General features: G+C 38.0%; 1 protein-coding gene across 4 annotated transcripts in view; it reads left to right on the top strand.

The window, feature by feature from the left end:
* The first annotated feature begins 2,552 nt into the window (after nucleotides 1-2,552).
* Nucleotides 2,553-23,908, top strand: part of LOC121739930 (sodium bicarbonate cotransporter 3) — a 44,762-nt gene continuing 23,406 nt past the window's right edge. For all 4 annotated transcript variants that reach the window (XM_042132581.1, XM_042132564.1, XM_042132555.1 and 1 more), the window contains exons 1-2: nucleotides 2,553-2,569; nucleotides 14,233-14,333. In XM_042132581.1, the coding sequence (XP_041988515.1) occupies nucleotides 2,568-2,569; nucleotides 14,233-14,333 (103 nt within the window). In that variant the 5' untranslated portion in view covers nucleotides 2,553-2,567. The remainder of the gene's footprint in view (nucleotides 2,570-14,232; nucleotides 14,334-23,908) is intronic.

The following is a 23,908-nucleotide window of genomic DNA, read 5'->3' as shown; positions in this document are numbered from 1 at the left end:
ATTGTCGAATACTATATCTTCAAAACGTCGTTGCGTCGGAAAAAATTATATCCCACTCGAGCGTTTTCTCCGGGATTAGATGTCCAACTCATTCAAATTCCGGACAAAATGCTGCGAGTTGGATTATGTAAGAGTACCTACCTACTATCAAGAAATAAGGAAATCAAGAAAAAATCAATATGACCCCATCCTAGCGTTTTCTGAGGGATTTGATGTCAGTTCCTTCGAATACTTTGACTGTGGTAGGTATGATAGAGAACTTTTAAGGCGGGGATTAATCTCAATCCAAAACGATAACCTTGCACACAACCAAAGACCAAGCGTATACGCATCGCAATAAGATTCATTTTAGCTTAGCATAAAACTGTTATTGCATAAAGCGGATCTTGTCTATTTTTCATGTTTTTTTTAAATATCTTTGGAAATAAACAAAATTGTTCGGTTAAAGAGATTTTCATATAGATTTACTAACAATTTATTCAAATAAAATGTATAATTATCCTAGTTAATACTTATATTTCGATGAAATAGATTTTTATCGGAGGTGAGTTTGTAAATTAATTACAGCCAAAGTATTACGTTTTATTAAAATATTTATGGTTTAAGGTATTTTGAATATTGTGCTTTATATCTCATATTTTTTAACACTTCGTTATTATATTGGAACTAGGTAAACCGGGAGTCACGGAATAACAAATTGGGGTTTATCCTCGCCTTAAGAAATAAAATAAGCTTCAAGAAGAAAATCAAGAGAGAAGAAAAGTGATCTCGTCCGAGCGTTTTCTCAGGGATTTGATGTCAGTTCACTCAAATACCTGAGAAAATGCTGCGGATTGGATTAACTGGTCATCGTGGAAGAAAGAAGAAACAAGAGTAGAGCCATGCTTCGGCACGAATGGGCCGGCTTGACCGGAGAAATACCACGTTTTCACAGAAAACCGGCGTGAAACAGGGCTTGCGCTGTGTTTCGCCGAGTGAGTGAGTTTACCGGAGGCCCAATCCTCTATCCTTGTCCCTTCCCTACCCTCCCCTATTCCCTTCCCTTCCCTTCCCTTCCCATCCCTACCCTCCCCTATTACCCGATTCCCTCTTAAAAGGCCGGCAACGCACCTGCAGCTCTTCTGATTCTGCGAGTATCCATGGGCGACGGAAGTTGCTTTCCATCAGGTGACCCGTTTGCTCGTTTGCCCCCTTATTTCATAAAAAAAAAGAGTGAAGAAACACAGAAGGTTTTCCGTGGAACGGCACGGCTCGCTACAAGTTTTTCTTTTTTTAAACAGTAACATAAGAAAGCAAATTAGTATGGAGTCATAACATGCAATATGAAAAGGGAAAGCCGTGACCAGCAAGGTTCTACAAAAACCTACGAAATTACCATGCCGTACCACGGCAAATTAATAAAATCTACAGGCGACCGAGTTTATAATTATAAATGGTAAGATTTCTTTGATCTGGAATACTAATAAGACAAATTCGCTATATTATGTTGATTGTTGCCTCGTGTCTAAACCATAAAGTTAATATACCTAGCGGAATAGAGCAACAATCTCGAGCTGTCAAACGAAACCGAAATTGGTTTTCATCTGTGTGAAAAATATGTGTACGTATACACATACACAAGCATGATTGAACATGATTTCTATGAGATTAAATTGTCAACGTGCGGCACGTGCTGACTGGACGTCAAAAAAAGAGTGCTGCTGTCATGTATCACACGTCTCTTTTTACCACGCAGTGTTACTGATAGTGACATCTCGCTTGCTCAGCCCTTTGTTTCTCTATTCTGCTAGGTACATTAACTTTATGGTCTAAACACACTAGCCGAAAAAACGAGGCCGAAGTTCCGCATGATTACGCCTGAATTACCGATGACACACCATGCTGAAAGTACTTCGCGTTATATTGTATGGGTTTGACATTGCTGACATATCATGCGGAACTTCGGCCGCGTTTTTTCGGCCTAGTGTGTTAAGACACGAGGCAACAATCAACAAACGACAACAAACGTCACTTACGCTTAGGCCGCTGAACTGATCTTTGACAGGTAGTAAGAATATTAATTGAGTCCCGGAAAAGGAAATTTTCCTCTACTCCTATAGCATAATTTTATTTTATTTAAGTTACACGTGAATGTAATGCAAAAGCAAAAAATCGGCCAAGTGCGAGTCGGACTTGCGCACAAAGAGATCCGTACCGATCATACAGAGCAAAAATAGGCTAAAATTGTGTTTTTTGTATGGGAGCCCCCCTTAAATATTAATTTATTTTGTTTTCAGTATTTGTTGCTATAGCGGCAACAGATATACACAATCTGTGAAAATTTCAGAAGTCTAGCTATAGCGGTTCTTGAGATACAGCTTGGAGACAGACAGACGGACAGAAAAGACAAAAGCATAACAGCGATAAAATGCAAAACATCAACCACATAAAATGGCATAAAAACGAATAAAAACAATCGCACAAACTAGGGAAAACATTTCCAGTCATGTTTAAAACATAAAAGTGGTCTCATGTGATACAAAGAATATGTTGAGGAATGAGATCTCTCTCATAACTCGTGCGTTATTATGTGAGTGAGCTAAGAGGTTCAGCATTGTTTGAAAGTAGGGCAAGTCAACTCAATTTGCATCACACTTAAGGATTTTAGGCTTTCGTGGTGTTGCCTGCAAGTTCGTTGGCACAGGAATTCGTTTAACGTCGAGCAACCGTACATTTTTCGTAAAAGCTATCCCGTGTCCTGGGTTCAAAGTGACTCCATGCCAAAAGCGAATAAAATCGGTTTAGAGGTTTAAACTTTTCGACGTAACAGACAGAAATCCTTTCGCATTTATAATCCTAGCTGTACACTATGGTCTAGAGCAGCCTTTCCCAAAGTGGGCGATAACGCCCCCTTGTGGGCGCTGAAGGTCTCAAGGTGTGGGACCCAGAAAAAAATGGGGCGTTGTGTAGAGACTTAGGGGGGTGATTTATATTTCATCAGGATGCATTTCGAATTGAGACAATGGGGGTGCTAAAATATAATTTGTACTTATAATGGGCAGTGGACAAAATAAGCTTGGGAACCTCTGCTGTAGAGACTGTACTATGTATTTTTCTTATATATAAAATTCTCGTGTCACAATGTTCGTTCCCGTACTCCTTCGAAACGGCTTGACCGATTCTCATGAAATTTTGTGAGCATATTGAGTAGGTCTGAGAATCGGCCAACATCTATTTTTCATACCAAAAATTATTTATATGGCAAAACAACGTTTGCCGGGACAGCTAGTATTAGTATAAAAATTATAATTTCGTGGATATTAGTCAGACGAAATTAAACGCAAAATCCTACAACAGTCAACAAGTATCTATAGTCTATAACTCTATACCATTTGACAGAATTGATTAAAGATGTACCGGTAATTTGCAAATGAGAATGACCAGTTACCTTCGCTAGTGGTATAATCTCATTAATGAATCACATCGAATATACGACGATATAAAGTCGTTCATCCACGAACCGTGTCAGAGCGAGAGCGCCTACTTTTTATTAACAAGGAAATAGGAATTCACAATGAATTATTATGAATTCCTTATTGTCTATTTCATGTTTCACAACATTTTGTGAAGGTATGTGAGGAGTTGTTAATAGGTACTATTTTTTTTTATGAAATAAGGGGGCAAACGAGCAAACGGGTCACCTGATGGATGATTTATACGTGGGAGAGCCATGCTTCGGCACGAATGGGCCGGCTCGACCGGATAAATACCACGTTCTCACAGAAAACCGGCGTGAAACAGCGCTTGTGCTGTGTTTCGCCGAGTGAGGGAGTTTACCGGAGGCCCAATCCCCTACCCTATTCCCTTTCTTACCCTCCCATATTCCCTTCCCTTCCCTACCCTCCCCTATTACCCTATTCCCTCTTAAAAGGCCGGCAACGCAAATGCAGCTCTTCTTTCTGATGCTGCGAGTGTCCATGGGCGACGGAAGTTGCTTTCCATCAGGTGACCCGTTTGCTCGTTTGCCCCCTTATTTCATAAAAAAAAAAACAACTTCCGTCGCCCATGGACACTCGCAGCATCAGAAGAGCTGCAAGTGCGTTGCTGGCCTTTTAAGAGGGAATAGGGTAGGGAAGGGAAGAGAATGGGATAGGGGATTAGGCCTCCGGTAAACTCACTCACTCGGCGAATCACAGCGGAAGCGCTGTTTTGCGCCGGTTTTCTGTGAGAACGTGGTAGTTCTCCGGTCGAGCCGGCCCATTCCTGCCGAAGCGTGGCTCTCCCACGTAAACTATCGAAGAAGTTGATTCATAGGCAGATGGCAGACCTATTTAATTCGGTCGTTTTATGTCAAACCCAGCCGACAGATCACGAATTACATATTCAGACCAAATTAATATGACGTAGGTATGCCAACTGCCTATGATGCAATTTCTACGATGGTAGGTACATGTATATTGTGTCTAAACACACTAGGCCAAAATTACGCGGCGTATATTCCACATGATTAATTTTTCTACCATTATTCTATCATAAAAAGTCATATTATAACAGAAATATCTTCATTAGCACTAAGCTTTACTTAGCCTCACATAATATTTACCCTAATAGACCAGGCTTACACTTTGAGCTATTAGCTGAATCCTTAATACAGGGTGTATCAAAGCGGGCGAACAAAGGAGTAATTGGACGGGAAGTATGCATGGGCGGTTTATCGCCGTTTGTCGATAAATGTTTAATTAATCACGGCTCACGCCTGCCCATTGTACAGGATGTTTAAACACATGTAATTGAAATTAATGAAATTTCATCTAGTACTTACTCTATTTATATTTAAAACGAGAACGGCTGACCCAATTTGGCTAATTTTACTCTTGAGATATTCGTGAAAGTCCAGGGAAGGTTTATATTAGAAGGGAAGTGATACGAAGTTCGGCGAGTTATCTAGTATCAATAGGTATATTATTTTTTGCCTAGGTATATTTCCCAAGCTATTTTATCTTCGATAGATTACGAAGAAAAGCATGTGGATATATCATAAGGAAGTTGTAAGCGTAAAGAATGCCAAAAATATTCAATATTTCGTGAAATCAGCGAAAACGTAGTCATTAATCAAAACTTAAAACTCTGCTATACAAAAGGAGAGAAAGACCAAGAAGATTCCGAAATTGGCGATTATTATGGTTGAACACGACGATTAATGTTGATGTATAGAAAGAAAGCATTAGGTAAATGTAGAAAGAAAGTATTAAAGAAAGAAACTTTCTTGGTCTGCAATTAGCTAATATATTTTTAAGATAAACGACTCATCGGAAAGAAAACAAATAAGGATCACGATATTTGTTTATCGTGGCGAAAGAAGGCTTTTCTCTGATACTTTCCTTCGTATTATACTTTTGCTCCTCTTGTCAAGCCAGTATAATCCATACTTAACCCTATTTACATAATATTGTATATATAATATAGTAAACAACTTATAATTTATTCTGCAAAGCTCGATATCGCCTCGTCACGTGACAATATAGAGTCGATACAGGCCTTATAGCAACGGCTTTAGTACGAGTACTTAGTTGTGACTGGTTTTTAGCTCAACGTGGGCGGGGGCGCTGCTGGTAAAGGAGAACTGTCAAAAATGGCGTTTTTGTATGATGACAGCGTTAGTTCTTTTTTTCGCCACGTTCATTCAAAGCCTTGTCGAACTCAAGGTTATGGTTAAATATGGCGTCCAAATGGCGTCCATTAAAGTCAAAAATTTGACTTTAACCAAAGTTATAGTTGCAGTTATAGTTAAAGTAAATTGGTGCAACCCACCCTTACAAACCTTTGGGATTTTTTTAAATATACTTGTTGACCCGGTAACCGATGTTTTGCCGTATTACATTATTTCTGGTATGAAAAATAGATGTTAGCAACAAATGGAAAGGATTGGCAACAAACACGACAATTGCCTAGTTTTATAGTTGTTATAAAACTAGGCAATTGTCGTGAGGTATACCCGCCCTTTGAATTTTTATTTTTTGTGTTAAAATTTGCATTTTTCGGGCATAAAACGTCCTTATCTTTTTTACGTTAACTTGGTTTTTTCAGCTTCAGGGGCCTTGGGCTTATGTATAAGTAATTTTAATTTCAAATTTAGGATTCGATGGACAGACGAATAAGGAAAAGAAATAACCAAACCCTAATACCATTTGTATTAAAGTTTGTTTTTTCCTTTCAAGGTACGGAACCATAACCATACATTGTAATTTCACCATCAATATAGAAATGTCGGCTTTTCGATTTTCTGAGTACTGTTAAACATAAATAACGGGGGGGTAAAATGAATTGTACCTGCGGGAATACGTTAATATTAAAGGGAAACCCCTGTTTTTCGAGTGCTAAAGCAATGTTGAAGTTACATGGAAAATGAAAGACAATAATTAAATCAAAGTACGGCTACAAACTTACACAAAAGTTGGTTTGCTAAGTCGTCACAACTCACATTTTGTACTACTTATTTTAATACATTTTCCTTTTGTAAACAAAAAATGTTGTTTTGATGACAATGTTTTTAATTCTCGTGTTTGCCAAAAAACAATGCCAGTCAAGTCGACAAGGACAGCAGCTTGTGCCGAAATGTGTAAACAAATTCCAAATTATTCATACTTCGGTTACAGTACCTACCAACGAATTCACGGGGGAAATATTCGCCTGCGATTTCGTACTCGCAAAAAGTAAGGAACCTTACATTTTGACCGAATAAAAAGTAGCCTTTGCTTTTTGCCGTTTCGCCTATTATTAGGTAATGCATAGCTTTTATCACGGGCTTTGAGAGCGATGATCGAATCAAGAAATTCCGTAACGAAAAAACCTAACACCCCAGCCGTCCGGCTAGGACAGCAGTGCGGCGTAGCCGTGCATCGCCACGGTGTTTGTGTGCAGCGACTAGACGTATGCGAATTATAATTGCATAAGTTAATAAAAAGTGCTATGCAAATTGAAATAGCTTTACCGCGGCAGTCCCCGAGTGCTACAAGTTTTTATTTTTTATTTTCGTGTATTACAGCTGTTTCTTTCCAATTTTCAAGGTAAAATACCTGAAATTCAATTTGTTTCCAATCAAACTCTTCGAAACTCCCTAAACGAATTATTTCAGGTAGAACCAAAGGATTACGAAATACATTTTAATCCTATTTAAGGACCCTGAGCCATGTAAGGCCATGTTCCTTTGAAGGCCAACTATCAAAAAGTCGCAGTTATCATCATGTAAAGATATTTTCCTTCTACTACACACTTAGATCCATCAAACTTAAGGCCACAAACGCGGCGGCGAGTCGATCGCGCCGCAATTGTGGCAGTGAGATCTCACTGTTTGTAGACTTTGGTTATCGAAGCTACAATTGTAATTTCCGCACCCTGAAAAACTTTAGTTTTTAGTTACATAACCTATAGATTATCTCAAATGTTATTGCAGGGGATTATCGTATAGGGATATATGTATGGTACTAATAAAAGAAAATCTACTTTTGCCTCGATTTACGTTAAAATATTGGTAATGTTCCTAGGAAGGCCGGTGGTTCCTTATAAGGCCCAACCAAAGATTTGATAGTTGGCCCTGCTAGGGAACATAAACTTTACAAGGAAAATCTAAACATCATTAACATATAAACAGTTATTTTTAGTTATAAATCCGTACCGTAACAATTAAAATAATGTTGTTTTTTAAAACATCTTTACTTATTAGGATTATTAAACTTATACATGCATATTGAACATTATGGCCTTATAAAGAACAGGGCCATAAGGAGGCCATTTTAGATTTAAAAAAAAATTAATTGTATTATAAAACGCATTTGCAATCTATAAGTACTAATATTATAAATGCGAAAGTATCTCTGTCTGTCTGTCTGTCTGTCTGTCTGTCCCGCTTTCACGCCAAAACTACTGAACCGATTGCAATGAAATTTTGTACACAGTTATTCTAGAGTCTGAGAAAGGACATAGGCTACATTTTGATGTGGGAAAATATCTTATTGCCATGAAAATATCGATGAAAATTAATTCGCATTGCGCGTGGCCAGCGCCAGGCCAGGCTATTTTTTTACTGGAAAAAAGGGTTGTAAGGGTCGTAAATTTGTTCAAAAAATTCATAATAGATGGCGCCGTGCGTCTTCTATATCGCTTCACTGACGCTTGCTCAAAAGTCTTTCTATAAGAGGTGGTATCATCTTACATTTAAGTATCGATTTTTTTCTATTGTTATATCTATTCTACGGTATTAAATAACTCATTACTTTATCTGTGCAGGCATTGACGTAACCTTAAGACCAAATTTCACCAACGACTGTTAAAGTTGAATTAGTATCACGTTAGCTGTTTCGTTTTTCATATGAATGAAAGAGAAGACAGGAAATTTTAACAAGCTGTTAACACTAACAGACGTTGGTGAAATTGGGGCTAAACCTATCAATGATAAATAGTTTATGGATAAAGTTGTGTAATTGGGGGGCTAAATATGCTTTAAAATTTGGCATAAAATATAAAGTTTAATATAAAAAATGAAGTACTTATTGTGTGCATACTGCACAGCTGTATTGATTTAAGGGGTACCAGGGTTTTTTTATAAAAGCTTTTGACACCAATTTTGTTGACATCGCGCGCTATAAACTGAAGTCCACGCGGACAATGTGATACTCATTGCTACTATTTTTAAAGAATTTCCATTTATATATTCTTAGTTAAAAGATGATGTTCAAGCAATGTTCGTTATAGTTATTTTAGATATTATAAATATATTGAGCATTTAATGTGTTGCTTAATTGAAAGAAATTATAATGTCGTTTTAGTAAAAGCAAATAAATAAATAATTGTAACTCTATTTTCAAGTTAAGCGACTGATGTATAACATTGGCATTGTTTGGAGTTGTGTTCCTTGCAAGGCCATTTGGAAGAGCTTAGCAAAACTTAAGTTTATTGAATGGCTATTGAAGCTAGGTTAAAAAGAGATTTATAATATGATACCTTATGAAACAGAGCATTACTTGATAATTTGTTTTCTTAATTTATTTAGTTAATAAACGAATAACAAGCATTTTCCCGTTAGATTGGCCTTACATGGCTCAGGGTCCTTATAAGGCTTTTATTGGTTTAAATCTACTATATACACAGACAGAACTGATTGGGAATGTGTGAGTGAGGAGGGTCCGAAAGTTCCCTTATAAAGTAGAAACCATTTGACCTACCTCAGTTTAGGTGACCCCATTCTTTCGTTTATATTTTAGGTACCTCTTTTTAATCGACTTTCAAAGACTTAGGCCACGACCAGTCTGGGCTAAATTTTACCCTGGGATAAAGATGTCCTTCGTTCCTTGCATTTTGTGAAATTGTATCATCTAAGCATGTCTAACAGGTATATAATGTTATTTTAGCCTTAACTTGGATGGGCGTAAATGGGTCTCGTCTTTTCATAGTATTGTATATTATTTTATATTTTGTTTCACTATCCAATTCTAATGTTGTAAATTTGAAAGTGTGTCTGTCTGCCTGTCTGTTTGTCTGTCTGCTACCTCCTCACCCCCAAACTGATGAACCGATTTTGCTCAAATTTCGTATGGAGATACCCTTGAGCCCCGGGTACGTAGGATACGTTTTATCCCGGAAAACGTACGGTTCTCGGCTTCCCTCGCGACAAACGAATTTTGCGTTTGAAGTTGCTTTCGTTATGTAAAATAGTTTAAAGTAATGAAACAAAATGAAGCGGATTAATATCGGTAATGAAAAGCTCGTGAAGTTTTAATTAAAATCCAGGTTTTAGCCGGTTTAGCGAACACGAGATCTTTGCTATTAATAGTTATTGTTGTACTAGAAGTCGCCCGCAACTCCGTTGCGCTAAAACGCGTTTATCGCGAACCGTACATTTTCCGGGGATAAAAATTATCCTATGTCCTTTCCCGGGACTCAAAGTATGTCTTTATAAAATTTCATCGAAATCGGTTCAGCGGTTTGGGCGTGAAGAGGTAATCAGACAGACATGAGACAAACAGACAGACACACTTTCACATTTATATAACATTAAGAATGGATAATGAAACAAAATATAAATCTTATATCTTTAAATGAGCAATTCTTGTTTAAATATATATATATACTAGATGTCCCGCGCGGCTTCGCCCGCGTAAATTAGAAATTTTACAGAATCCGTAGCTACATTTTCCCATAAAAAATATTTCCCCCGTTTTTCCCACATTTTCCTGAGTTTCTTCTGTCGTATTAGTCTTAGAGTAATAATATAATATAACCTTCTCGATAAATGATGAGTCTTACTCGATAAATGATCTATCTAACACTCGCGTTCAAGCAAACATACTCTTCAGGTTTATAATATTAGGTAGATATAGATTTTTTTAAATTATCGCTTGACAAACTCGAGTCTCGATCTAAAAGACTATGAAATGGTATAATATGGTAGTGATGATGATGATGATGATGAAGAATGTAATTTGCATAGTAGCATATGCTTTCTGTTCTTAAAACAACGCCGAAACTCCCAAACTTGTATCTATAAAGAATCAGGAATTCTCTCAGCACCTTCCGAACCACGGTATACCAGGTATATCTCGGTGCAAAATCTTACTTGTTGGTAGCATATGCTTAGAATACTTCTCACGAAACCGAAGTCACCATATGTTTCCCTATAAGTTTTGAGGAGTTCCCTCGATTACTTATGGATCCTTCATCAGATCACCACTTTTCTGAATATAATACCAAATTGGGATGATACCCTATATACCAAAAGAAAAATTTTGAAAATCGGTTAACAAACGGCGGAGTAATCGTTGAATATAAGAAAACGAACATAACACCTCCCCCATTTTGAAAGTCGGTTAAAATTGTAGCCTATGTGTTATTTATTTAATATTTTAATCAGCACATGAACTGAATAACAAAATTTTTTTCAAATTAATCGTAGCACCATCTGTCAGGACAAACTAAAATTGAAATAGAATAATATTGAATGCGATGATAGCGCCGTCCGCCGGATCTAATGTAAAACATTCCAAAATCAACAACTCCTTATAAATAAGAAATTAATTGAAAAAACATTTTCCAGTAGACCAAACTGTAAATCTAAACCATTCTCGAATCTCCACGAACACACACAAAAAATTTCATCAAAATTGGTCCAGTCGTTTAGGAGGAGTTCAGTCACATACACACGCACACAAGAAATATATATATTAAGATATATACGAGTATATACAAAACTTTAGCCATTGTTGAAAAGTTTCGATGAAATTCGATAGGTCCTTAAGCCTCGAGAAGATTCTTTTAACAAAGGATACTAAACAGAATCTATATTCAATATACTTAACTACAACTTTAGAAGTGTTTAGAATTTAGATACTTCAAAACTCTTTTGATTTCAAAATTTTTGCCGATAAAACTGTTTTTGCGATCATTTTTGATGTATCCGGCCTAGGGATTGCAATCCGGCGTCATTTTCAATCCGGACCGGATTTGACCGGATTACCGTTAATCCGGCCGGATCCGGTCGGATCCGGCCCGATTGATGAAATTGAACTAAAAACCGAAAATCATCCTATTTTTGCTTTCTAATTAAAAAAACAAGGCATATATGCATCACTTGTAGCTGATTAATGCAATATTTTCAAAGCGAGATAACCACTTTTAAAAAACTGTAGAGCATGGAATAATATTATAAATGTCCGTATCAAGCACATTAGGGCATTATCGCAACATAGTCGGCCTAGCCTAGAAGAATGAGCAGGTTAATTGCAACCTCCCTACCACCATACGTAGCTGTAGTCAATGGCGAGTTGATATTTAACGATATACAATATACATCCATTTGTTGCTCATCATTTAAAAGCGTCACTTAGCAAATAACTTCTAACGGAACCGCAGCAGCTCTGCTGCGGTTCCGTAGTACCGCTAGTTTTTGATATTTTTTTGCATTATCAATGAATATACATTTATGACGTATTTTACACTACTAACAACATCATCTCAGTCACGTTCAAAGGAATTTGAACGAAAAGTTCCTTTATACTTCGTCGAATACATTTTTTTAGTTGATCGACTATTACTGAATAACTTTGAAGTCTTCTTAACCGTGATAATTTTCCTTTTAAATTCAGCACATTTCCTACTCCCGTGATTTTTTTCACATTTCTAGAAGCAACCGTTTAGCTGGTAGAAGGGGGGGGGGGGGGGGGGGACACTGGACTCTAACGATTTTTTTCCACTTTAAAACTTCATATTGCACAAATGGATCCCTAAATTGGAAAATGATCTAAGAATACTCGTAATATTTTTCACAACCTATTCAACGAACACCCCACACGGTGGGGTGGACGCGAAAAAAAATCATCCTCGCTTCATGTGTATGGGAGGTACCATAAAAATATATATTTTTAAGATTTTATATGTAACCATTTTGTTGGAATCATTAATATGTATATTTATGTCAATTCACAGCTTTGTAGGTCCTATATAAATAGTCTCTGAGCAAAACCGCGGACAGACCGACGGACAGACAGACAGACGGACAGACATACCGAAACTATAACGGTTCATTGTTCACTACAGAACCCTAAAAAAGTGAAAAAAAGCTTATCCAGGGGTAACGCATTTAAAGTAAGTTATTCATGCAACAACCATATCAGTTTGCCACAAATTAAATGTATACTATTATTTTTGGCAATATTCCACGAAATAAACCTCAACTTGTAAGTACATGAGAGAGTGTAGGTACGCATAGGCATGCGCAGCACGCCATACACTCACTCATTTACTTTGATGTTAATTTCGCGGAATTTTGCCAAAAATATTAATAAACAAAATTTTAAGCTACTATGGATTTCCGCAAAGTAACGCTTGATTCTATTAACTATTGCCACCAATCGCTAACACCGGATCCGGTATATTAGGACCGGATCCGGTACCCGTAAAATGACGCCGGCTCCGGCAAATTTCCGGATCCGGTTTTCCGGATTGCAATCCCTAATTCCGGCCCCTACACGAGCAATAATTTTATTGTCAATATCACGTATTGCGTAATATTACTGACCGTCTAGGGTTGATATTAAACATCGCGCGCCTTCAATGTAATTGTCAAATAAACTGTTCAATAAAATTGAAGCGTGATGACAATAAAATTGTTCGTCTAGGGGCCGGCTTAAAATTAAATACAAATAATCTATTGTTACTTACCATGAATACGAGTATTTAGTAATTTGTGGTAATACCAATAACCCAAATGCAACCGACAAACCCCAGTTTTGCCCAGCCCTGGCGCTAATCCCGTGAGTATTTCGGGACGAGACGTCGTATAAATGCTAATTCAAACGTACTCGTATGTGGTCAAAATAACATTATACCACCCTTTCTGTCTGGCTTCTGAAATATCCTAAATATAAATAATATTAAGGGGGCGACTAACCCAAAATTTTCGATTTTATGATTCATTTTTATACTTGAAAATAAGCCCCGAATTGTTTCATTTTCTAAAATTAGATACTACTACTAAAAACACGATATCTTAAAATTTTCTCTATAGAAAAAAATCACAAAGATGCATCTAATTTTCACAAATTTTTCATTTATTGCCATAACCGTGCATAATGCATTGAACTAAGTTAATATTTTAATACATTGTATAAAATTGTATTATTGAGAAACCGACCAAGCGGATTTTTAGAATGTTGTATATTTATCGAGTTATTGAGAAAAAACGAATTTGGCGATGAATCCGCGTCGTCCTTTTCCAGCTGGCAAATGAAAGACGTGAGCGCGTGAGTGTGAAGAGAGAAGGACGATGTTTGATTTTTTGGGTTAGTCGCCCTTTTAATTGGATACAAGATTGTTCACCTAGTACCACGGTGCATATGTGAAAACTCACTAATTCTGCGTAAACTTGAATCCGGATCTACCCTACTTCCGTACTTACCCTGTATTCGGACTTACCTTGTAACTGGCGACTTACTCTGTAAACGTTCCTTTTATCCGGACTTACTCTGTGTCCGAAATTACTCTATATCCAGACTTGCCCTGATTAGCCTTATGTAAAGATTACCTGAAGGAAGAACTGTCACCGAATTTTCGGACCAATACGATCTACAAGAAGAGATTTTTTTCAAATGTTGTGAGTGTCCATATGGGCGACGGTGATTGATTTTACATCAGGTGACCCGTTTGCTGTTTGCCCCCTTATTTTATAAAAAAAACAACGTTCTAATGATGACGATGTTGCAGGGCGTGGAGCATGGACGGGCGAGCTGACGAGGACGAGGCGCCACCTGACCCGGCCGCCAGGAAGCCAGTCCATCATGACTATACAGAGCAGGACTTTGAAGGTATGTACAGAACCCTCGTCCGTCTAGCCCTATAGTCGGTCGTTGGTAATACCTCGATCGTGGGAATCGCAGACACAATAGCTTTTCAATTGGGATTGATGAGTTAACCATTTGTGTACTAAATTCTGAATGTAGTCTTGTTCTTAATAATCTACAGAACTAACTCAATACGTAATTTTTGTGAGTTAGTATACGAATGCTTAACAGCGTCCATTTAAAATTTCTTCAAGTATTTCTTAGGCACCAATCTTAGAAGTTAGAACCAAAATATCAATGTGCGTATCCATATTAAATATTATAAATGCGAAAGTGTGTAATTCTGTTATTTTTTGGCACCCCAACACCTGAACCTATTTTGCTAAAATTTGGTAGGTATTGAGATACTTTGTGTCCCGGGTTTCCGCGCGATAAACAAATTTTGGCGCAACGGAGTTGCTGGCGTCATTTAGTTTGTGCATATGCTTACTGCATCCTATAGGCTATATGGGATGGTGGGGATTGTTTAAAGCGCATTAGCTTCTCTTTATCCTGTCAACAAAGGCTATTATGATTTATGGTTCTTGTCCCTAACCGTTGTGTAATGCTAGTCCCTTCCATAAATAATTTGTAACTTTAATAATTAAGTACCTATAGTTTTTTCTGTAAGTGATCAGGGGGGTGAGCCAAAATCTTTTCGTTTTCCCTTCGTTATAGAATCGCCGATGAAAATGTATGGAATTGACATAAGCGTTCGTTAATATGACGTTGACGTTCGACTCGTCTAATGGCGGCTCTCGACATAGGCGAACGCGTCTACAGACGCGTTGGCCCAATGTGTAGAACGGGCGTTCGCGCGTTGGCCAACGTCTAAATACCTACGGCCAACGCGCGAACGCCCGTTCTACACATTGGGCCAACGCGTCTGCAGACGCGTTGGCCAACGCGTTCGCCTATGTCGAGAGCCGCCATTATATCAATTACATACATTTTCATTGTCGATTCTATAACGAAGCGAAAACGAAAAAGTTTCGGCTAAATGGCCAGTGCTTAGAAGTTTTTTTTTAAATTTACGTACTATCGACGAGTCTGAGAATCGAATCGAAATGCGAAGTACAAGAATGCGAAGCCCCCGAAAAATGATTTTACTTTTTTTTTACTTTTCTAAATCATCAAATAAGACTCCTCAAAGAAAGTTGAAACCCATCTAAACATGGAAAGCACGAAACGAAAATGTTCTCCACTCTTCATAAATTGAATGGTAAATAGGTCAGGGGGCTTAGGGCGCTCCCTATCGGTGATATGAACTTAGGAGTTAGGGAACTACTTGGCCCGTTTAGAATTATCATGTAAATTGGAAAAGTGTGAAAAGGTTTTATAAGTAATTGAGGAGTGATATAAGTAGAATGTGTTTTTCTCTTTCTCTCTCACATGCGATATTATATTCTATCGCATAGCCGTGGAAACGAGATGGCTATATGGCTAAGGCAGTGAAAGACAAGCGACAGATCAATGGCCGAATATCTTATTTATAATAATAATATTATTATACTCTTTACTAATAAAAATGTCCAACGATAACACAATTTCTCCTATATTTCTCTATCACGTCTTATACTATGACTATTCCACTGTATCCGACAAACACATTGTATCTTGTATGCTGTTTTGTGCGAAATATGCTGTTTGACCTACTAGACTAGTTGGACTAGCTATTTGACCGAGCTTAGCTCGGTATTCGATAACACACGAATAAAATGACATTTTCTAAAAATGATTCCTAGATATAAGATTATATTATACTTAGTAAAAAGTTTAATATGTAAGTAGATGATTTCTTTCAGTAAGTATATATATATATTTTTTTTTAATTTCTTTATTTATTATACAGGGTTTGTTCACTTTGCGAGCATGTCTGTCAGTATAATTTAACCTATACTATTTATCAATAAATAGGAAATGAAAAGTTTGAAATTATTTGCGATGCTATCCTGAGTGGTGACTACATTGCGTGAGTGAGTGACGTGACCAGCCTAATTTATTACCTACGTACCTACTTAAAGTAAACCTATCACAGCTATGTAGTCGTTACCTTGATACATGATACAATGGAACCAAATCCTTATATTTATATGTAAATGAGTAATGACCACAGCTGGGCATTAACTCGTTAATCCGTTAATTAACGAAGTTAACATTTTGATTAACGGATTAACTTTTAAGTTAAATTTAGAAAATTTTAACGGACACGTTAACTTCCGTTAATATGTAGAAGTCCGTTAATCGTTAATTCAATGCTACGAATAATAAAAACTAAGGAATCGTAACTCCCATACTATTACCGTTTTAAATTTGGCTCCTTTTGATCTGTCATGTAACGTCAGCCTAGTACCGCTCAATGTCACCTAAATATTGCAAATGTATTGAAATGTGTACCTAAGGTACACTTTTTTGACAAGTATTGTGACAAGTATTGTGCTTTTTGACGGAGTTAATTTTCCTTAGTTTTTATTATTCGTAGATTCAATGCCTACTATTAACCGCATAGCAACCGCATAGCGATCCAATTGGCAAGGACATCAAAGGAAAGCTTAATTAACATCATGAGTGACTCCAGATCGTCACTAAACATGCTGAGAAATCCTTTGGTGACTCACCCACTTGCGATCGAAATGAAGAAAGACCTAAGAGCTATAACAGAGGAAGGCAGAAAAGTGCGGCTATTCTGGCTAAAAGCGCACGCGGGTACTCCAGGAAACGAAACAGCGGATGAACTGGCAAAAAAGGCTGCACTTACCATAAACACGGCCTCAGATTACAACAGAGTGCCAATGTCCTATATACGGAGAAAAATAAGGGAGGGGACAACAGTTAAGTGGCAGGAAAGATACCAATCCTCCTCAACCGGATCAGTCACAAAAGTTTTTTTCCCCACTGTTAAAAAGGCGTGGGAAATACTAAGGCACGTTACAATAACGCCTACACACGTGCAAGCCATGACCGGTCATGGAGGATTCGCAGCATACTTGTATCGTTTCCACCTTAAAGACAGCCCCTCCTGCATTTGTGACCCCGTAAAGGACGAGACAATATTCCACCTGCTCATTGAATGCCCAAGGTTTGGTAGTAACAGGTCTGACTTAGAAATACAACTGGAAATGGAGCTAAGTCAGGCAACCCTCCCTACCATCATGGAGGAAAAAGCCACCAGAGAACCGTTGATGGTATTCATTAGCAAAGTTGTCTCCAGTGCAGCCACAGCAAATGGCTCAACGTTATACACAGGCCACAACAAATTAAACTATACACCAAGGCGAGTAATAACAAACACATCAACACAACACACACGAAATCAAACACAACGCACACGATCACAAACCCCAACGTCCACACAGACACACTTCACATCAACCCACAGGCCAGGAGAAATACATGCGCCAACACAATCACAGGCACACACAGAAATACAACGGGCAGTTTCAACCGAAATTGTAACACAGCCGACCCTAGAGCAAACCCAACAATTACTAGCCCGCGGACAAAACGGGGAACCGAAAATTAAACTAAGGCCGATCCCTCTCTTTATGTCTAATCCAACCGAAACATTGGGTATAACATACAGCCGTCTTAGCACTCCCAACCACGTCAACATCTCACCGGGACTAGCAGCAATCCTAAACGGAAGTACATCAAAGACGAACATGAAAATGAGCAAATATTTAGCTCTCCCAACAACTACCTTCGCTGGCCAACCATGCAGAATACTGAAATCAGACACCAAAACGATGATAGTATTCGAATGGGATGCGCAAACAGCCTTTGAACGGGCATGTTCGTCTTTGAAGGAGTTGGGAGCAATGGGAATAAGACACAGTATCACCCCACGCATAATCAGCGTAGACGCCATGTCACTGGGACAGGACAAAGGCAGGGCTGCAAATTACTATGGAATAGTAAAAGCCTCAGAACATCATGAGATAATCGTCTACGAGAACAGAGGGGATGACCTAAGCTTCCTCAAAAAGAATCGTGATGATCAGCCAGCAACGTCCCAACCCAGCAATAAGGCGAACTCATCCTCCGCAAGTGAACGACTCCAAGCATCACGGGAGACCAAAAAAGAGGATGAGAAAGAGAGAAATAAAAATGAAATTAAGAAGTCTCTAAACTCAACGGCCAAATTAAAAGCGTTTGTGGGCTCCATCAAAAAAGTACTTCATCGTGAAAGAATGATCGAGGATAAAAACACCCTTTCTCGGATCAAGGCTTCGTCACAAACAAATCGGCAGGCTTTAGCAATGGAGGCTTTTTTGAGGGAACCATCTACACAAACACCGGCAAATAAAAACAAAAGATATAGGGCCGATCTCGGGCAAGTGCTCCCGCCAAAACTCAGACTGGCCCAGAGCCCCGAAGATCATATAATAAATGCCTTCCTCGAGTTCCAGGCGATAATAAGAGCAAATAAGACCATAAAGCTCTTGACCTGCAATAAGATCATGCAGGCCTATCAGCGGAAAAATCAAAAGCTGTTAGAAGTGAGACTCGAGGATGCAAAAGCTGCCATATACGACAATGTCACCTCCACAATAATTGCCGGGGCGATGACAGGGCAGTATATGGCGGCGTTAAGTGCCGACTGCGGATTCGTGGTTCTGGACGAGGATGAGACAAAACGCACGGGAACTCTCAAATTTATCACAAAATCTGAGGATCCAATAGTGGTAATAGCGGAATGTACCAGAATAATGCTGGAAGACAGGATACTAGAAATGGCAGAAGTCCTATCTGGGGACCCCGAATCCAGCATGGACTGGGATATATTCGCGAAACCTATCAACTACTCGTGGGTCAATGGGGTTCCTGGATGTGGGAAGACAACTTGGATCATTAATAACTTCAATGAGGAAACAGACGTTATAATAACAACGACAATCGAAGCAGCCGAGGATCTAAAGCAAAGGCTATCGCTACGAACTGGCAACAAAGTTAAAGATAAAGTTCGTACCATGGCCTCTTTGCTGGTAAATGGGACAAAAGAAACCTACAAAAGGTTGATAGTTGACGAGGCCCTCATGAACCATTTCGGCTCAATCGTCATGGCGAATCAGTTAACAGGCGCCAACGATGTTATCCTCATTGGAGATATTAACCAACTCCCGTTTATAGAGCGTGAAAACCTCTTTAAACTTAATTACACTCGTCCAAACCTGGTAACCAGCATCACCCAGGAGTTGTCTTGCACACACAGGAGCCCTATGGATGTGGCATACGCCTTAAGCATGGTCTATAATAACATCTATTCATCGAAGGAAATAGTGCGGTCCCTAAAGCTAATGAAGTATTCAGGAGCGAGAATACCTAAAACCAATCTAAATACCCTGTATCTTGTCCACACACAAGAGGAGAAAGCAGCCCTCACTAATACAGGCTATGGATCGGGAACGGACTCTCGCGTCCTCACAATCCATGAAGCTCAGGGATTAACGAGTCCCTCGGTGATCATCATACAGACCAAGTCCCGAAAGCTGGCAATCCATGACAGCGTTCCTCATGCAGTTGTAGCCATATCCCGGCACACTAACACCTGTGTCTATTACACTGACACTGATGGAGACGCTGTGGCAAGCTTCATAAAAAGAGCCACGGAGGTGTCAACCGAACACATAAGAGATTATAATATAAAAATGGCTATAAAAGACAGGAACGATAAAGTCCTAAGCCACATGGCGGGTAGATTCGACACAGAACGATGTCTTTTTAACAACCTAGAAACTCCACCCAGCTTGAGTGACCCCTCTCCACCAAGCCAATGTCACAACATCTAAAGGCAAAGGGTGGAGCAGCATAAAATCTAAGGAAATCGGAAAATGTCGGATCTACTGGCCGCCACACCGACTGGGACCTCACCGTTCAAAACATTAATATTATTATTATGCAATTTATAAAACAATAAATGTATATATTTATTTATTATATGTATAACATATTATACTCTATTCTATTAAATATACATATACACATATATATATATTAAAAAAAAAAAAAAAAAAAAAAAGTGTCCATGGCGTGATGGACCACAATTAATTAAAATTCATAATATTATTTCAATTATCCTTGGTGCGAAAAATCTAAATAATAAAATAACAAAAAAAGGATATGGACGAACAGTCTATAGACGGCCCCAATTTTATAATAAAAAAAAAAAAAAAAAAAACCGCATAGCACCGCGGCGTGGCGCGAAAAACAGGTTTAGACGTGCAGTCTGTCAAGAAAGGGTACAAAGTTTTCTAAACGTAATTACGCTCAAAAGGTGGTCTGTATATTGTTTAATTCATATTATATTTTATTTTATAATGTTTGTGGTTTCGGATAATGATGGAGGATCGACTCACGAGTCACGGCCTTTTCCTTTTCACGGCGCTCACTTTGGGAACCCCTATTCTCACCTGTTAACTTTGAGAACCTAAGCCATCAGGTTTTATAAGTTCAATAACGCAACGATTTAAAATGCAATTTTACACAAATTAACGGATTAGCGATTAACGTTAACTTGCGTTAATTCTTTCGAAATGTAACGCTTTAAGTGGCTTTAACGTTTAACGAAGCTAACTTTTTTTTGTAGCGGATTAACGATTAACGAAGTTAACTATTTGATTAACGGTGCCCAGCTATGGTAATGACACACTATTCTCTGCTTTTTTGCAGTAAAAAAACGTTAAATATACTGTTTTTAAATTTTACAATATCGTTTTCAGGATCTGTAAAGAAAATAAAGCAAAACTTAATTTTTTAAACAAAAAAACTTCCGGAAAAGTGCTCCTGCTCGCGAGCGCAGGAAGGAAAACATATTTATTTTCCGTCGTAGATGTTTACTCAGATTAAATATACTGTAACCGATTCATCCCACAGGATATAACAAAAATACAGGATATTTATGTCAATATATAAGTTGTTTAGAAGTTTTGGTCAATAACAAATAAATCAACAGACTTAATTTATGATGTATCTTATCATTCTTATGTAATGGACATGCAACTTTTACAGGCTGTTAATCTTTTATAATATGTTTATTACACTATTATATTGTTTTAATATTTTTACCTTCACTTCTTAAACGGATGAGCTATGCTTGGTGTACGGCCTCATAGAAAATCGGTGTGACAAAAAGTTATTACCTACTGAGGATACCTTCCAAGTCCCGACCAGATGACCACCAGTTGGGGTCGGTCTTTAAACAACTTAATATAGATTTATTTTCTTTAGTATTTGCTGTCTACAATTTTAATTTGAAAAATAAATTAATCCACCAATTCCCAAGCGGCAGCCGGCTGCCGCTTGGGAATTGAAAATCTACCTATTGTGTCTGCGATGAAATTCTGTGTCTCGTCTTTAGGGTTCCGTACCCAAAGGGTAAAAACGGGACCCTATTACTAAGACTTCGTTGTATGTCCGTCTGTCTGTCTGCCTGTGTCTGTCGCCAGGCTGTATCTCAAGAACCGCTATAACTAGACTTCTGAAAATTTTATAGATTTTGTATATATCTGTTGCCGCTATAACAAAAAATACCAAAAACAAAATATGTAATATTAATATTTAAGGTGGGCTCCCTTACTATACGGTGTATTTTTCCATCTCTTGATAGTTCCATAGAAAGTGCAAAATTCTTCGTCAATTTTCGCTTATTGGGTCGTAATGCCAGTTATCTTTATCTATCTAATTCCTCACAATCGTTCGATATCATCAAGTGAACACGGCAAAGTATCCATAAAGCGTTGTCTGTAATCAATTTGATTAAATAAATACGTTTTTCATTTGTTCAATAACTTATCTCATGTTTTATTATTTGATAGTATAGCTGGTAGAGTTTATGTAACTTGTATTAAGAAATAAGGCACATACGACTATGCCTCACTCAGAGACGAATATTAATTACTTAGGTATCTGTAATTAAATAAAGATTTTGATTTATGGCTCACATTATTATATTATCTGTCAAACTCTTCTTGGTTGGCAGCATTAACTTCAAGTCAATGCTGCCAACCAGCACCTTGATATTTTATTAATTATAATATGAAGGTGCTGGTTGGCAGCGGGCGACAAACCAGTAGTGTCGTTGCGACACGTCGTCTGCGGTTGCTTTGCATGTCGCCCGCTGGGGAAACTCGTGACGCTCGGGCCCTTGCCCATACAAAAGTGAAAAAAATGTTTCGTCTTTCAGCGCTGCTACTTTCACAGTGAACTCTCTACAAGGAACACGTACACACCCTAAAGTATTATCAATACTTTAGGGTGTGTTTAACTTGTTTTTGTTACACACTGTATATAAAATTCTCGTGTCACAACTCATAATGCTAGTAACCGTACTCTTCCGAAACGGCTTTACCGATTTTAGCCAAATTTTATATGCATATTCTGTAGGTCTGAGAATCGGATACTGGGTACTTTTTATATTGATATGTGCATTTGTTGAATAAATAATAGTAAATTATTACAACCCGAGACTGACGGCGACCATTGTTTGTGCGACGGGATAGCGATGGACGTTGCCATGGTGACATACTTATTTATATTTAGTCACTTCAATAAAATAATACGGGCGAAATACTTTATATGGCAAAGAAACGTTTGCCGGGACAGCTAGTATTATATAAATTATTATAAAAAAGAATTATTATACGACTACGTCGCGATTGTCGACCTTGTATCACAGACCACAGTATGTTTACTAAAATCTTAAATTATCGTATAGCGTTATAATAATATAGCAATGTAATCTGTATATACCTTAGCTTTATGTCACTAAACTAGTATTCAAATATATTATACCGGGCTCTACCACAGAATATATAATAGTACTGCTCTACTCTACGTCTTAAAGGCCTCTCAGGCAGCGATACGTGTAGAAGGGGTTTTAGCGGCGTCTACTTAACCTACTGCCTACTGTTTTAGCTACTTTCGCCACGCCTAGTGCCTAAAAAACGAAGCACGTTTTCGCGTTTTACTTAGATTATGACTTATGAGGAATAAATAAATGTTGAAATAAAATTATGAGGATGAGTAAAAGGAAAATTATAATTTTAAATTTTAATGTCAAGTTAAGCATGTCTTCTCTAATAGGAATAATAACGTCAAGTTCGTGCATTACAGATTTTCATTGAGAGCCCCGTATTTGCTTACTCATGTGGTTGGCATTCTAGAATCTAGAATCCTTATTGGAATCCTAGTGCTACAACTTGGTTTAGTGACAACTTAACCTCTAACGTAAATTACCCGTAGTCTCAATTTACAAAGTTAATTGCTTCAAAGTTCGTTAATCGTCCCTGTTAACTACTAACTTAGCTAAAGACTGAGTTTAGACTTTATTAGGTACGTAATTACTTTATTATACCTACTTACGTTTTCCTTTACGAGGGTTCCGTCAATAAGGAATTCCTTTATAGTTTCGGTCTGTCCGTCCGTCTGTCCGTCTGTCCGTCTGTCCGTCTGTCCGTCTGTCCGTCTGTCCATCTGTCCATCTGTCCATCTGTCCATCTGTCCATCTGTCCATCTGTTCGTCCATCCGTCCGTCCGTCCGTCCGTCTGTCTGTCCGCAGTTT

This window comes from Aricia agestis, chromosome 1 (assembly GCF_905147365.1).
Source record: "Aricia agestis chromosome 1, ilAriAges1.1, whole genome shotgun sequence".
NCBI lineage: Eukaryota > Metazoa > Arthropoda > Insecta > Lepidoptera > Lycaenidae > Aricia > Aricia agestis.
The sequence above is the reverse complement of the archived record's forward strand: the minus strand, read 5'-3'. Positions and strand labels throughout refer to the sequence as shown.